The sequence below is a fragment of the Notolepis coatsorum genome (assembly GCF_963971535.1).
Source record: "Notolepis coatsorum genome assembly, chromosome: 12".
NCBI classification, from domain to species: Eukaryota; Metazoa; Chordata; class Actinopteri; order Aulopiformes; family Paralepididae; genus Notolepis; species Notolepis coatsorum.
In genome coordinates this window covers 48,336,032-48,349,549 of record NC_140176.1, presented here as the reverse complement: position 1 = coordinate 48,349,549, position 13,518 = coordinate 48,336,032, and the positions used below count along the sequence as shown (strand labels likewise).

Here is a 13,518-nt window from a genome sequence, read left to right as displayed (position 1 = left end):
ATAATAATAATAATAATAATAATAATAATAATAATAATAATAATAATAATAATAATAATAATAATAATAATAATAATAATAATAATAATAATAATAATAATAATAATAATAATAATAATAATAATAATAATAATAATAATAATAATAATAATAATAATAATAATTTGAATTTGTATTGCACTTTTTGTTCGCTGGGATCCCAAAGTGCTACAGGGTTAAAACATAGTTAAAAAATTAAATAATTATTGGTAAAAAAAAAAGGCTCGTCACCCATGGTGCAGAGCCGGGTATTGGGGACCCGAAGGAGCAGGCTACCTGCAGATCTGAGGGTACGAGTGGAGGATTGTGGAGTGATGAGTTCCTGAGGCGTGCGTGTCCGTTTATGCAATTATGGGTGAGCATCAGGATTTTGTAATTGATCCGGGATGAGACGGGGAGCCAATGTAGTGAGTGGAGGATGGGGGTTATGTGATCTTGTTTACGGACTCTCATCAGGATCCTGGCAATCCTACCTAAAAAGAAAAAAAAAGAGAGAGAACTATATGTGAAATATGATGACATTGTCTGATGTGCATGAGAAATAATCAGTTTTATTAAAACTGTTGTAAATTCAACCAACCAACCAATCAATCAATCAAGCAAGACATTTGGAGATAAAAGTCTCATGTAACCATAGAGGCAAGAAGAGGCTTACAGAGTAGATCCAGTCTTCGAAGACAGAGCCTTTGGTGCAGACGGTGGGTTTGGAGACCTGGTTGCAGTTGCCAGATGGACCATAGCTGACCACACCACGGACCCTCCAGGCTCCATCAGTGAGGCAATTGAGGGGACCACCAGAGTCACCCTGGGACAATGAATGAGAGTGAAAGATCCTATTTCCAGAAGCTAGAGGAAAGTTTAAAGTGGAATTCCATTCTGGGAGAAAAGTTTACAGAGTAAAATGAGCTCACAGTCAGTTCTGTATTTAAGCATTACATCACGCGCAGGAGTGGTTTGTGAACAATAAACCATGCCTAGGGGTGGTCGTTAGACCCCCCTAGGCATGGTTTATTGTTCACAAATCACTCCTGCAAGTGGTGTAATGCTTTTATACAACTGCCACATTCATCCAACCTTATTGCTATACAATAAACACACATTAATCGAAGATTTATTGAAAAAAACATCCGCCAGAAAAAGTAGTTCCCACAACAACAAAAAAGACAATTTGCCTCCATGTGGAAGCAGCTCGGAAGTGCATCCAACCAACTAACACATCCAACTGTGTGTTATTGGAATGATTGAGAGAAGTTGCCTCATGTGGAAGCAGCTCGGAAGTGCATCCAACCAACTAACACATCCAACTGTGTGTTATTGGAATGATTGAGAGAAGTTGCCTCATGTGGAAGCAGCTCGGAAGTGCATCCAACGGATCCAACAAACTAACACATCCAACTGTGTGTTATTGGAATGATTGATTGAAAATTGTATTACCAGATGCAGAATGGGTACAATACAGTACGGCTCAATACACACAATTGTTAATGGTATGCAGACCTACTTTCTATAGAACTTCATTCTTAGATGCTTCTATAGAAAGTAGGTAAAACAAATTAAAACGTTTTCTTTGCCCTATAGGGAAAAAAAAGTTTTCTTCTGCCTATTTTTTTATTTATTTTTTTAAACCTACTTTAGAGGGCCTAAACTTAACCAGTTGGAAACCAGGCGTACAGTAATAAAATTAGCAATCAACCAATCAATCAATTCAATAGACCATGATCACTTAAAACAGCGCAGCACTCAGCTGCTTCTCTCTAAGTCTGACTCTCCCCCGCGGTTGCAGACAGGAGTGTGTGTGTGTGTGTGTGTGTGTGTGTGTGTGTGTATGTGAATGTGTGTGTGTGTGTGTGTGTGTGGGGGTGGGTGGGTACGCCAGCGTCGGACAGTGTGAGAGTGAGCGCTGCAGTCAGGGGGAAGGAAGAAGAAATTTAAAATAAAATTGCAAATAATCAATCCGCGATTTTTCTTTTGTTCTACAATGACTCATGACCCATCAATTACATCATCCAACATTGTTTAAAGGACTAAGACATTCGCTGTGACAGAATCGCTTTATATTTAGTCGTTATGACGCTATCAACATATCCATTTGTTAAAGATTATTGTCCGCCATCTTGTTTTCTCCGAAGAATCAGCACGGCGGAGTGATGTGATTCGGTTGTGGGCGGGTCCTGGGACCAGGAGCGTGGATTGTGCCCTATATATACGTGTAAATGGACTGTTTCAGCCAATCAGAATCGAGAAATTTGCATGCCGTTGTATAAGTATCGTCAAGCCAGAGATATGGTCCTAAATTACTGTGCATGCTACAGGCCTACAGCTTCCGGCTTTACAAAGGACTACACTGAGGTGAAAAAGAATGGACGTCAAACAATGCCGGTCAAAGGTTGTGTCCTACTAAACACACACAAAGGGAGGACTGAGCTTTTATTTCTGGTTACCTACCTGGAGAGAGAGTGGGGAATTTGAGAGAGACAAACGAGGTATCAGGAAATTCAAATTACCTGCCCATTGTACTTCTTTGAAATTGAGTGAGCTATTCTTCATTATGACGTATACTGTAGCTCTACCAAATTAACTCCTTCCACTGCCGATGTTTCTAAGCAGAGATCACTTTGTCTAGCCAGTAGCCACAAAGAGAAAGTTATGCCTCAATCTGTTAAATTAGTTTAATGTTGCTTTGCGGTGGAATTTCTCTTTGACAGTTGATGAGGCACTCAAGTCTAGACTCTTAGGCTTGTATCTATGGGCGCGAGATGCTTCCAACGTCACCACAACGTCATCAATATCAGCCTCGCCCTCGATACACTCCACATACATCTTCCTGAATTACTCCAATAGCATAAATCTGCAGTGCTGCAACACCATACATAGGAGGGGCCTGTACTGTGCGTTGGGGGCCTGTACTGTGCGGTGCACTACTGCGCATGCGGATGAGGGGGGGGGGGGGGGGGGGGGGGGGGGCTCTCTCGCTACGTGTTACTAGTGAGACATTAGCAGAGACACGTGTTAGCAGAGACACGTGTTACTCTTGCTACGTGTTACATTTGTGATTGATTGATTGAACATTTTACAATACAGCTCAATACACACAATTGTTAACCCTTTCATTGCCGCATGTGTTACTCTCGCTACGTGTTACATTTGTGATTGATTGATTGAACATTTTACAGTACAGCTCAATACACACAATTGTTAACCCTTTCACTGCCGCACTACAAAACTGTTAACCCTTTCACTGTGCACAATACACAGAAGGTTAACGATAGGTTATGAATATAACCGTAGTTCTATGAGTATTAGTGACGCTCAGCGTCAACTGCACATATCTCACTCCAGTGACGTGCACTGAATAAAAACTTCACAATGTACCTTTACATACCAACATCCGTCTGGCCACACCCCCATCTGCTACCTACATAAGCAGGGGTGGGGCCACACACTCATCTCCTTCTCAATCATTTCACCACAAGGTAAGATCAAGGGCCGCAGTGGCGTCCAGACGCTGAGCGTCACTAATACTCATAGAACTAGGGTTATATTCATAACCTATCGTTCTATATCGTATTAGCTCCGCTCAGCGTCAACTGCACAACGGGAGCTGAGCGGGAGCTGAAGCTCGACAAATGTACCCCACTGAGGCCCCCCACAACCATCAGAACCGGGGAGGACCGAGCCCCCCGACCCTCCCTAATGGAGGGATACCCTCCCTATTGGAGGACGGGAGGGAACGGATCCGACCGTGCGAAGAGGAACTCGAGCAACTCAACGCACAGGGTGAGCAGACAGTGGCTTGACCCCACGACTACGCACACGCACAACCCGCATGCCACCAGGGAACGAACGGAAGGAACAAACCTCGTTACCGCCCCCAAAATCACGGGGTCAAGAGCAAACTCAACCCCGTGGCAAGGCCGTAGCAGCGGAGCGCGAAGGAAGACCCAGACCCAGAAAGGACTGGATCCCCCCGGAAAAAGGGGGCCCGGAGAGGCCAATGACGCCACAGCATCAAGACCTCACCAGGCGGTCACTAGTGACACCGCCCCCCACATCGCCAGCGTATTCGGACATGGCCCATCCAAGAGCAGGCCCTTCCCCCCACTAGCACGCCGCCTGGCACACTGACCCTGGCATACTCAGGCAGTCAGCATGGCTGTAACTCGAAGCACTCAAGAGGCTACACTACAGCGGGAGCAGGCAGCGCACCAGGGAGACGACCTCCAGAAGAGGCCGATCCCTCAATCCAGGCAGCAGGCACTTGACCCGAGCCTGGAGCACTGCGGACGAGACAGGCGCCAAAGGGGTCAACTGAAAACAGCACCCCGGCGGAAGGGGCGTATGCTGGCATTGTTGAGCACCATGTCAAAGCCTCCACCAAAAAACCCTGATGCTCTAGAGGCGCCGAGGCAGAGAAGGCTGACACGATTGGCAGACGTCATGAACGTGCAGGGGCACACTCAACCGGGTAACCCGGGAGTTGACTCCGCTCCAACACACCAGGGAATCAAGCACCCTCTTGGTTCAACATGCGGTGGTTATTCCTATAACCCCTCAGGAAAAAACTCCAAAACACACCTGCGGGTATACACTGGCTATACCGCAGTACAAGTGTTTCAGTTTTCAAAAAGGGGTTATCCCAGGCCTACGGGTCGACGAAAACTACTTCGGACCGGGACGTCAGCCATGCGTAAGCGGGAGAAGAGAGGGGCAAAAAGAATGGAGAACGAACATCTCCATAATATCAAACCCTGTGACACCCGGGCCGACCCGGCATTTTTCCCCCTGAAAAAAGCACAAGTCCCTCAGGGTACCAGAACAGAAGATCTGCGTCCCCGGCGGACAACGGGTTAACTGACCTGGACCAGCGTGACCAGAACCAGTCCCGTGCCCTAATCACACCGACATCCCCAACTCCAGGAGGGGGGGTAGGTACGCGTGTCGATCTAAAACATTATAGAGGGCGCCACCCAGACGGTCCCATTCGTACCGCGCTCAGTGGCCCACCCCAAGGGCGTGAGACCCCTCTACCTATGCTTTGATCTATTCCGTTAACATCCCCCAGATATGAACGAGAATTCGTCAAGACAAACCTAGTAAACTGGCGCTCAGAAGAGAAAAACTCCATCCCAGTTGCCCTATAAAAACGCAGTTTTAATAACGAGCAACCAAGGCACACCAGCCTCATGCGTGATCAGAAACACCCAGAGCCAGCACTATGTACATGTCGAGACCCAAAACACATCAATGGATAGTCACTCTAACAAGACACCAGATACCGTTCCTCCAAGCCGCCTGGGGAACGACAAGAAGCCACTTTTTTAATTTTTCAGAAAAAAGAAAAAATAATACGGACATGGGCCCCATGCGACGCGGCTGAGGGAAACACCACCCCGTCAACCACACTTCATAAGAGGGGACGGTGAGCGACGTACCCCTATGACGGGGGGAAACCCATGACTCAACAGACCTGTAAGGCGAGGAGTCAGGGAAACCCTAAACAATACCCCGTCCACCTACTCCAAAAAGGAGAGGACGGGGAACCCCCAGAGAGACTTCCCACGCGAGCTGTATAGATTGAAAAGAAATATTGCAACATTGAGCTATGTAACACTTGGGTTAGGACTCTCCGAGGAGGAGGCTCTGAACCAATACACAGTCAATAATCGAATTGAATCGAATACACATACAATAGAGCAGAACTCCTTTTTGAAGTTCTACTCACCTTGACAATCTGAGGAGGAGGCTCTGAAACTCTGAGGAGGCTCCCTCACTGGGAAGGAGGGTCCGAACTCACAGAAGGCTCTTCTCCCTGAGGAGGAGCTTCATGAGGAGGAGGCTCTGACAACTCCCTGAAACAGATCCATAACATGGAACCTGAACAACTCACGGAAGTCTTACCAATAGAAACGCGCTCAGTGACGTACTCTATGGCGGGGGAATTTCCGCGGTGCACACGTCCAATCTTTCAGGGCGTGGGACCAGGAAATTCCCCCCCCCTACCCTGTAACATGCCGATCAGCAATGTGACAGGAACCCTGAAGGACAGGGAGTTTTAACCCCTGACCAATCAGAAAAGGGGAGGAAAGGTTTACCAGTTCACCCCTTTATGTCCCCTCACCCCTGATACGATGTAATGACAAAGTAGAGCCATGACCCAGTCATAGCATGCTACATGAAGCATTTAACAGCTTCACATAGCTCATGTGCTAACCTGCTATCTGATTTTTACTAAGGAAAAAACACAGAACAGAGAGGGCCCCTTTAAGAGCCCCGGTACCAGACTTACACATGTGCTTCTGTGGACCAAAACCTAACCCAGTTGTAGATCTCAACGACACAAAACCCTTCATCACAACAAAAAATGGCAAAAGTACACTCTTACTACAGAGGAACGCCGTTTTTCATAACGAGAGAGACATAAGTCCTCGATTACGTATTGGCCACAGGCCTTGCTAAGCACACATGATAGTGACCAAACAACCTTTTCCCTAGGAAAATAATCGTTTCTCAAGCAGAAGCACAACCCCAGCAGCTTAAGCTGAGGGTTACATCGTATCCCCACAAACACAGTGACACAATATATTGTAAACAAACATGTCTGAGAGGAGGGGGAGAAGCCCCAGGGAAAAACCGGGGGGGGTCACCCCTCCTACCTTACCCTTGATACGACCAGGTTGAACAGGTACCCCTGTTAATATGTGAACACGCTGTTCATTGTCATCACAGGCTGAGAAAAGGATTCATTCCTCAATCACATGTCACTAAGCATAGCTTCACAGGTTAAGTAACCCACTTAGTTGTGAGTTCACCCACGTTACAAAGTTACATGAACACACATGTTCTCATCACAACTAACCAGTTCATTTTTACACATGTAAAAACAACGCCGATTTCTATGTAGAGAGAAGCTATACCAGTGACAAGACAATTCACACACAACACGCATCGTATCCTCAATGTATTGCAGCAACACACGTTTTGGAAACATCGTTATTACAAAACATTTAGAAGGGAAGGAAAGAAGAAGTGTTTAAAGTCCGCAGGACTCCTACCTTCACCCTGAGCGCAGGCCGAGAGGACTGCAACACTGGTTAACGGGACAACCGACGTCGAACCCGGCATCTCCTGCGTTAGTGACGAGGGTAATGTCCGCTGCGCCACCCAGCCGCCGTTCTCCATGTTGACGAAGTCCTCGCTGGCATGGCACCCGGTGTAGGGTCGACTAACATCCTCTGTCAAAGATGACGTCGTAGTCAGAGTGTTTAAGACATGTTATACTCACAGTAACTTTCAACAGTGTAGCATTAAGCTAACAGCCGCTCCCGACTGATAGCAACAAGCTAACGTTTCCTAGCCTAGTGAACACAACGAGCTAGCACCGCAGCTAACAGCTGACTGGCTAACAGTAGGCCACAAACTAGCACGCAAGCTAAGCAGCTATCACCTGAACTGTACACAACGACATAACAAGCCACACTTCAGACAGGCCGCCGCCTGAAACCCTCCTCATCCTAAGAGAGAAGAGAAAAAGAAATGCCAACACAGTTTTCAACAGTGATTTACCAGACATACTGCGGAGTTGGCACAATTCCCATACGGGCTGCAGCCGACTTGAGCATGGAACTACCGATAAAGAAGATCCAGACCCACATTTCCTCGTGTTTAGGGTGTACTCTCATATTCATGTGAAAGATGGGGCCTTCACGGGACAGAGAAGCATCCGCTTGTCCAGAGAATCCCGGGTTCAAACCAGATCTCGGTCGCGGCCCACTAGTTTGACCATTATGGGCGTCAGACCAGGACCCTCCGTCCGCCGCCTAAGAGGCTGGGCAGAGGACCCCAATCTGGGGCCGGCCTTCGTAAAATTGTCAGCTAACCCCCATAGCATTAACAGACAACTGGCGCCTGCATAGCAAAACATTACTCACCCAGCCCAGAGGCAAACCAATGTCTCACAAACAGCCGGTGCCTCCGACAGTCCAGCTGTATAACCGGAGGTTCAATACCTATCCAGCCGCAGCAAGGAGGACTGCAGGTGGGGAGTAGATCAGTGACGCGAGCCCCTAATACGAAAAAGCCGGTGGAGGTCAGAATGATCATCATCTTCCAGACACTCCAGTGACGAAGACATTATCGCCGTATTTTCTCGAAAATAGTGAGAGAGAAAATAAAGATATAACGTCAACGTATCTCCTTGTTCTTCTGTTTTCCTTTCTTCAGCTAAATACTTTCTTTTCCCACGTCAAGTGGTGTTATACAGGCACTCTCTTGTGGTGAAATTTGAGAAGGAGATGAGTGTGTGGCCCCACCCCTGCTTATGTAGGTAGCAGATGGGGGTGTGGCCAGACGGATGTTGGTATGTGAAGGTACATTGTGAAGTTTTTATTCAGTGCACGTCACTGGAGTGAGATATGTGCAGTTGACGCTGAGCGGAGCTAATACCATATAGAACCATTTCACTGCCACACGACAGCAGGTTAACTGCCGTGAAAGGGGATTGATTGATTGATTGAACATTTTATTAACAGATTGCAGAATGGGTACAATACAGTACAGCTCAATACACACAATTGTTAACCCTTTCACTGCCACACTACCAAACTGTTAACCCTTTCACTGTGCACAATACACAGAAGGTTAACCCTTTCACTGCCACACGACAGCAGGTTAACTGCCGTGAAAGGGGATTGATTGATTGATTGAACATTTTATTAACAGATTGCAGAATGGGTACAATACAGTACAGCTCAATACACACAATTGTTAACCCTTTCACTGCAGCACTACCAAACGGTTAACCCTTTCACTGCGACAATACACAGAAGGTTAACCCTTTCACTGCGACACGACAGCAGGTTAACGTTAGGTTATGACTATAACCAAGTTCTGTTAATAGTGGTGACGCTCGGCGTCACTCATGCACTGTCCTCGCACACGTGCACGCACACTGAATAAAGACCACAATGTACCTTTAATCCCAATATTTGTCTGACCACACCCCTATCAGCTCACCTACATAAGCAGGTGTGTGGTCACCTGCTCTCCTCCTTCCCAAGCTTTCACCACAAGGTGAGATCAAGGGCTGCAGCGGCGTCGGACGCCGAGCGTCACCACTATTAACAGAATTTGGTTATAGTCATAACCTAACGTTCTGTATCATAGTCGGTTCCGCTTGGCGTCACTCATGCACATAGGGAGGCCGAGCGGAGCCACCGGCCGACAAATACACCCCGCTGAAGGCCCCCCACAACCATCAGAACAGGGAGGGCCGAGCCCCCCGACCCCCCCTAATGGAGGGCACCCCCCCTATTGGAGGTTTCCCGGGAGGGCGACGGACCCGACCGTGCAAAGAGGCACACAAGCAACTCAACGCACAGGGTGAGCAGACCGTGGCCTGACCCCACGACTAACTGAATCGAATACACACACAATAGAGTAGGACTCCTTCTTGAGGTTCCACTCACCTTATCAATCTGAGGAGGAGGCTCTGTACTCTGAGGAGGCTCCCTCACATGGAAGGAGAGTCCCAACTCACATAAGGCCCGAATAGGAGCTTTGTGAGGAGGAGCACTGACCACCCCCCGAAACAGATCCATCATATGGACCTGAACAGCACACGGAAGTCCTACCAACAGAGACGCGCACAGTGACGTACTCTATGGCGGGGGAATTTCTGCGGTGCACACGCCCAATATTCCAGGGCGTGGGACCAGGAAACTCCCCCCCCCCCCCCCCTCACCCTGTAACGTGCCGAACCGCAACGTGACAGGACCTTGAAGGACAGGTGGGTTTACCCCTGACCAACAGAAAAAAGGGGGAGGAAAGGTTACCAGTTCACCCCTTTACGACCCCACACCCATGATACGATGTAATGACAAAAAGAGAGTATGACACAGTCATAGTCAGCTCCATGAAGCGTCTTAACAGCTTCACATTATAGGTTAGTTTAACCCCCTTAGTTGTGAGTACACAGTACATAAACACACATGATGTTTCTCAACACAACAAACCAGATCATTTTCACATCTGTAACAAACAACCCGATTTGCATGGAGAAGCTAATACCAGTGACAAGACAATTCACACATAACTTGCATCGTATCCTAAATGTAGTGCAGCAACACTCATTTTGGAAAACATCGTTATTTACAAAACATTTAGAAGGGAAAGCAAGAAGAAGTGCTCAAGGTCTGGTCAGACCTTGCCTACCTTGAGCGCAGATCAAGCGAAACTGCAGTCTCTAACAAGGCACCGTAGTAAACACAGCCGTTCTGTGTTGTCGACCTGGGCAGCGTCGCCGCTCCATCCCGCCGCTCCGGTCCCCCTTGTTGACGCAGTCCTTGCCGTCCTGGCTCAGGGCAGGTTCGACGAACATCCTCTGTCAAAGATGACGTCGTAGTCGATAGCAGCAAGCTAACGTTTCCTAGCCTAGCCTAGGTAGGCCACTAGTGATCACAACAGGCTAGCGCCGCAGCTAACAGCTGACTGGCTAACAGTAGGCCACCACTAGCACGTAAGCTAAGCAGCTATCACCTGAACTTGTACACAATGATATAACAATCACTCAGACAGGCCGCCGTTCTGAAACCCTCCTCACTGTTTAAGAGAGAAGAGAAACAAGATGTTAACACAGTTTTACAACGGTGATTTTACCAACACCCGACGGAGCCAGCACAATACCCAACTGGCCTGTAGCTGACTTGAACACAGATCTTCCGCTAACGAACATCCATGCCCATATTTCCTCGTGAGGGAATACTCTCATTTGTATATGAAAGAAGGGGCCTCACGGTGACAGAGAAAACATCCACTCGTCCAGAAAACACAGGGATCACCAGTGTTATTGGTCGTGGCCCACTAGTTAACTATAATGGGCTTCAGACCAAGGTCTTCCGTCGCCTAAGAGGCTGAACAAAGGACCCTAGTCTGGGGCCGGTTTTCATAAACATTGTCAGCTAGTCCCCATAGCACTAACAGACAAGTGGAGCTCGCCAGCAAAAACATTACTCACCAAACCTGGAACCCACCGCTTCTCACAACAGCGGCACGTCCTACAGTCCAGCTGTGCCTTTACCGCAACCAGCACACAGCAAGGACTGCAGTTGGAAGGCATGTAGCGGCGCGAAGTCCCAATACGAAAACCGGTGGAGGATTTTTAGAATGATCATCATCTTCCAGACACTCCAGTACGAAGACAATATCGCCGTATTTTCTCGAATATAGTGAGAGAGAAAATAAAGATATGATATATGATGTCAACGTATCGCTTGTTTTCCAACTCTTCTCCTACCATCACATCACGTCAAGTGGGGATCTACCGAGGCACTTCCTTGTGGTGAAAGCGAGAAAGGAGGAGAGCAGGTGACCACACACCTGCTTATGTAGGTGAGCTGATAGGGGTGTGGTCAGACAAATATTGGGATTAAAGGTACATTGTGGTCTTTATTCAGTGCGCGTGCACGTGTGCGAGGACAGTGCATGAGTGACGCAGAGCGGAACCGACTATGATACAGAACCCTTTCACTGCCATGAAAGGGTTAAGGGGATGCAGACCAGAGAAAGACTTTTGTCTTGTTTACATCAGGGTCCCCCATTTTCAATTCATCATAACATATATGACATACAGATAGACAGTACTGTTACATGTAGACATTTATGACATACCAGATCTACAAATATACAGTACTGTTTAAGAGTACAAAAATAGTCTAAAAAGAGAGTATACATTTGAGGGGGAAGAAACTGTACATTGGAAGAGGTTGGGTAGGTGGGGGGGGGGGGGGGGGGTAGGTGGGGAAAACTGTACACTGTAGGTGGTTGAGTGGGGGGGACTTTTAAGTTTGTGACATACAAGATATGCAAATATGGTTAGAGTTACATAGATGGAGAGACTGTTAATTAACTGGTTAGAGTTACATCAGAATCAGTAAATAAGAGGTTGAATAAAATTATATGGCATATAAACTAAATTAAATATAGCACATATATAAAAAATTAAATATGAATAGGCCAGGGCTGTACAACTAGGCAGATTATGTAACTCTAACCAGTTAATTAATTAGTCTCTCCATCTATGTAACTCTAACCATATTTGCATATCTTGTATGTCACAAACTTAAATGTCCAAACCCAACCCTCTCCAATGTACAGTCCCCCTCAAATTATATACTCTCTTTATAGACTATTTTTGTACTCTTAAACAGTACTGTATATTTGTAGATCTGGTATGGCATAAATGTCTAGATGTAACAGTACTGGCTATCTGTATGTCATATATGTTATGATGAATTGAAAATGGGGGACCCTGATGTAAATAAGACGAAAGTCTTTCTCTGGTCTTTCAAAGCTTACAAAAAGCACGAGCAGTGAACTCCAAGCCCACGTGACTGAACTCAAACTGGAAAGAAACGACGTAAACTCCATGATCAAAACTGCAAAAAAGAATTTCATCAATGACAAAACTGAGGAAAACAAAAACAAACCATGTGAACTTTGGAAATTACTCAACAATCAACTAGGCTGCAGTAAAAAACTTAAAACCAGATTCTCAAACATAAACATAAAGACGGACAACACGCTCATCACAGACAAGCTGGATGTAGCCAATTACTTAAACATTTTCTTCACAAACATAGCCACAACACTGGTAAACAAACTACCCTCCCACTCAGGGCATTATGGGGTAGAACACATAGTAGCTTACTACAAAAACCTAGGGGTCCGCAAAGACGACTTGAAACTGGAAATGGTAACAACAGATGAGGTACTCAAAAAACTGAGCGCCCTCCAACCTAACAAGGCCACTGGCCATGACAACATCCCCTCCAAATTCCTCAGAGACTCAGCAGCCGCCATCACCCCAGTCATCACACACATAATAAACCTCTCCATAAAACAGGGATACGTCCCCAAGGACTTCAAAAATGCGAGAGTGACCCCTCTGCACAAAAAGGGCAGTAAATTAGACCCAGGCAACTACCGCCCTGTTTCTATTCTTACCTCCATCTCGAAAGTCATGGAAAAAATTGTCTACGAACAGGTTGAAAAGTACCTAGCGGAAAGAAATCTAATCTACGAATTCCAATCTGGCTTCAGAACATCCCACTCCACTGACACATGCCTTCTCTATTTGAACGACCACATCAAACAAGAGGTGGACGCGGGCAAATACTGCGGCATGGTCAATGTCATGCTGGACCCACAAAAAGCCTTCGACACTGTCAATCACTCCATTCTGATTGACAAGCTAAAAGCAATTGGTTTTGATAGTCTATCAGTGAGCTGGATGCAATCCTACTTTGAGGGAAGGGAACAGATGGTGGAGGTAAACGGTACCCTACCCCCCCCCCCCCCTCACAGTGAGCTGTGGTGTTCCACAAGGAAGCATACTAGGACCGCTACTGTTCCTAATTTATGTAAATGACATATGTCGTCAGCTTGTGACTGCAACTTGTTCCTGTTCGCAGACGACTCAGCCCT

The 13,518-nt window shown here is 46.7% G+C and overlaps 1 protein-coding gene across 1 annotated transcript in view; it reads right to left on the bottom strand.

Annotated features, from left to right (window-relative positions):
- Positions 1 to 491: 491 nt before the first annotated feature.
- The window catches only part of LOC311237854 (chymotrypsin-like elastase family member 1), a gene marked incomplete at both ends in the record, with an annotated part of 72,058 nt that continues 59,031 nt past the window's right edge, over positions 492 to 13,518 (bottom strand). Inside the window, 2 exons of the mRNA XM_084325831.1 lie at positions 492 to 512; positions 695 to 844. Of these exons, the coding sequence (XP_084181957.1) occupies positions 492 to 512; positions 695 to 844 (171 nt within the window). The remainder of the gene's footprint in view (positions 513 to 694; positions 845 to 13,518) is intronic.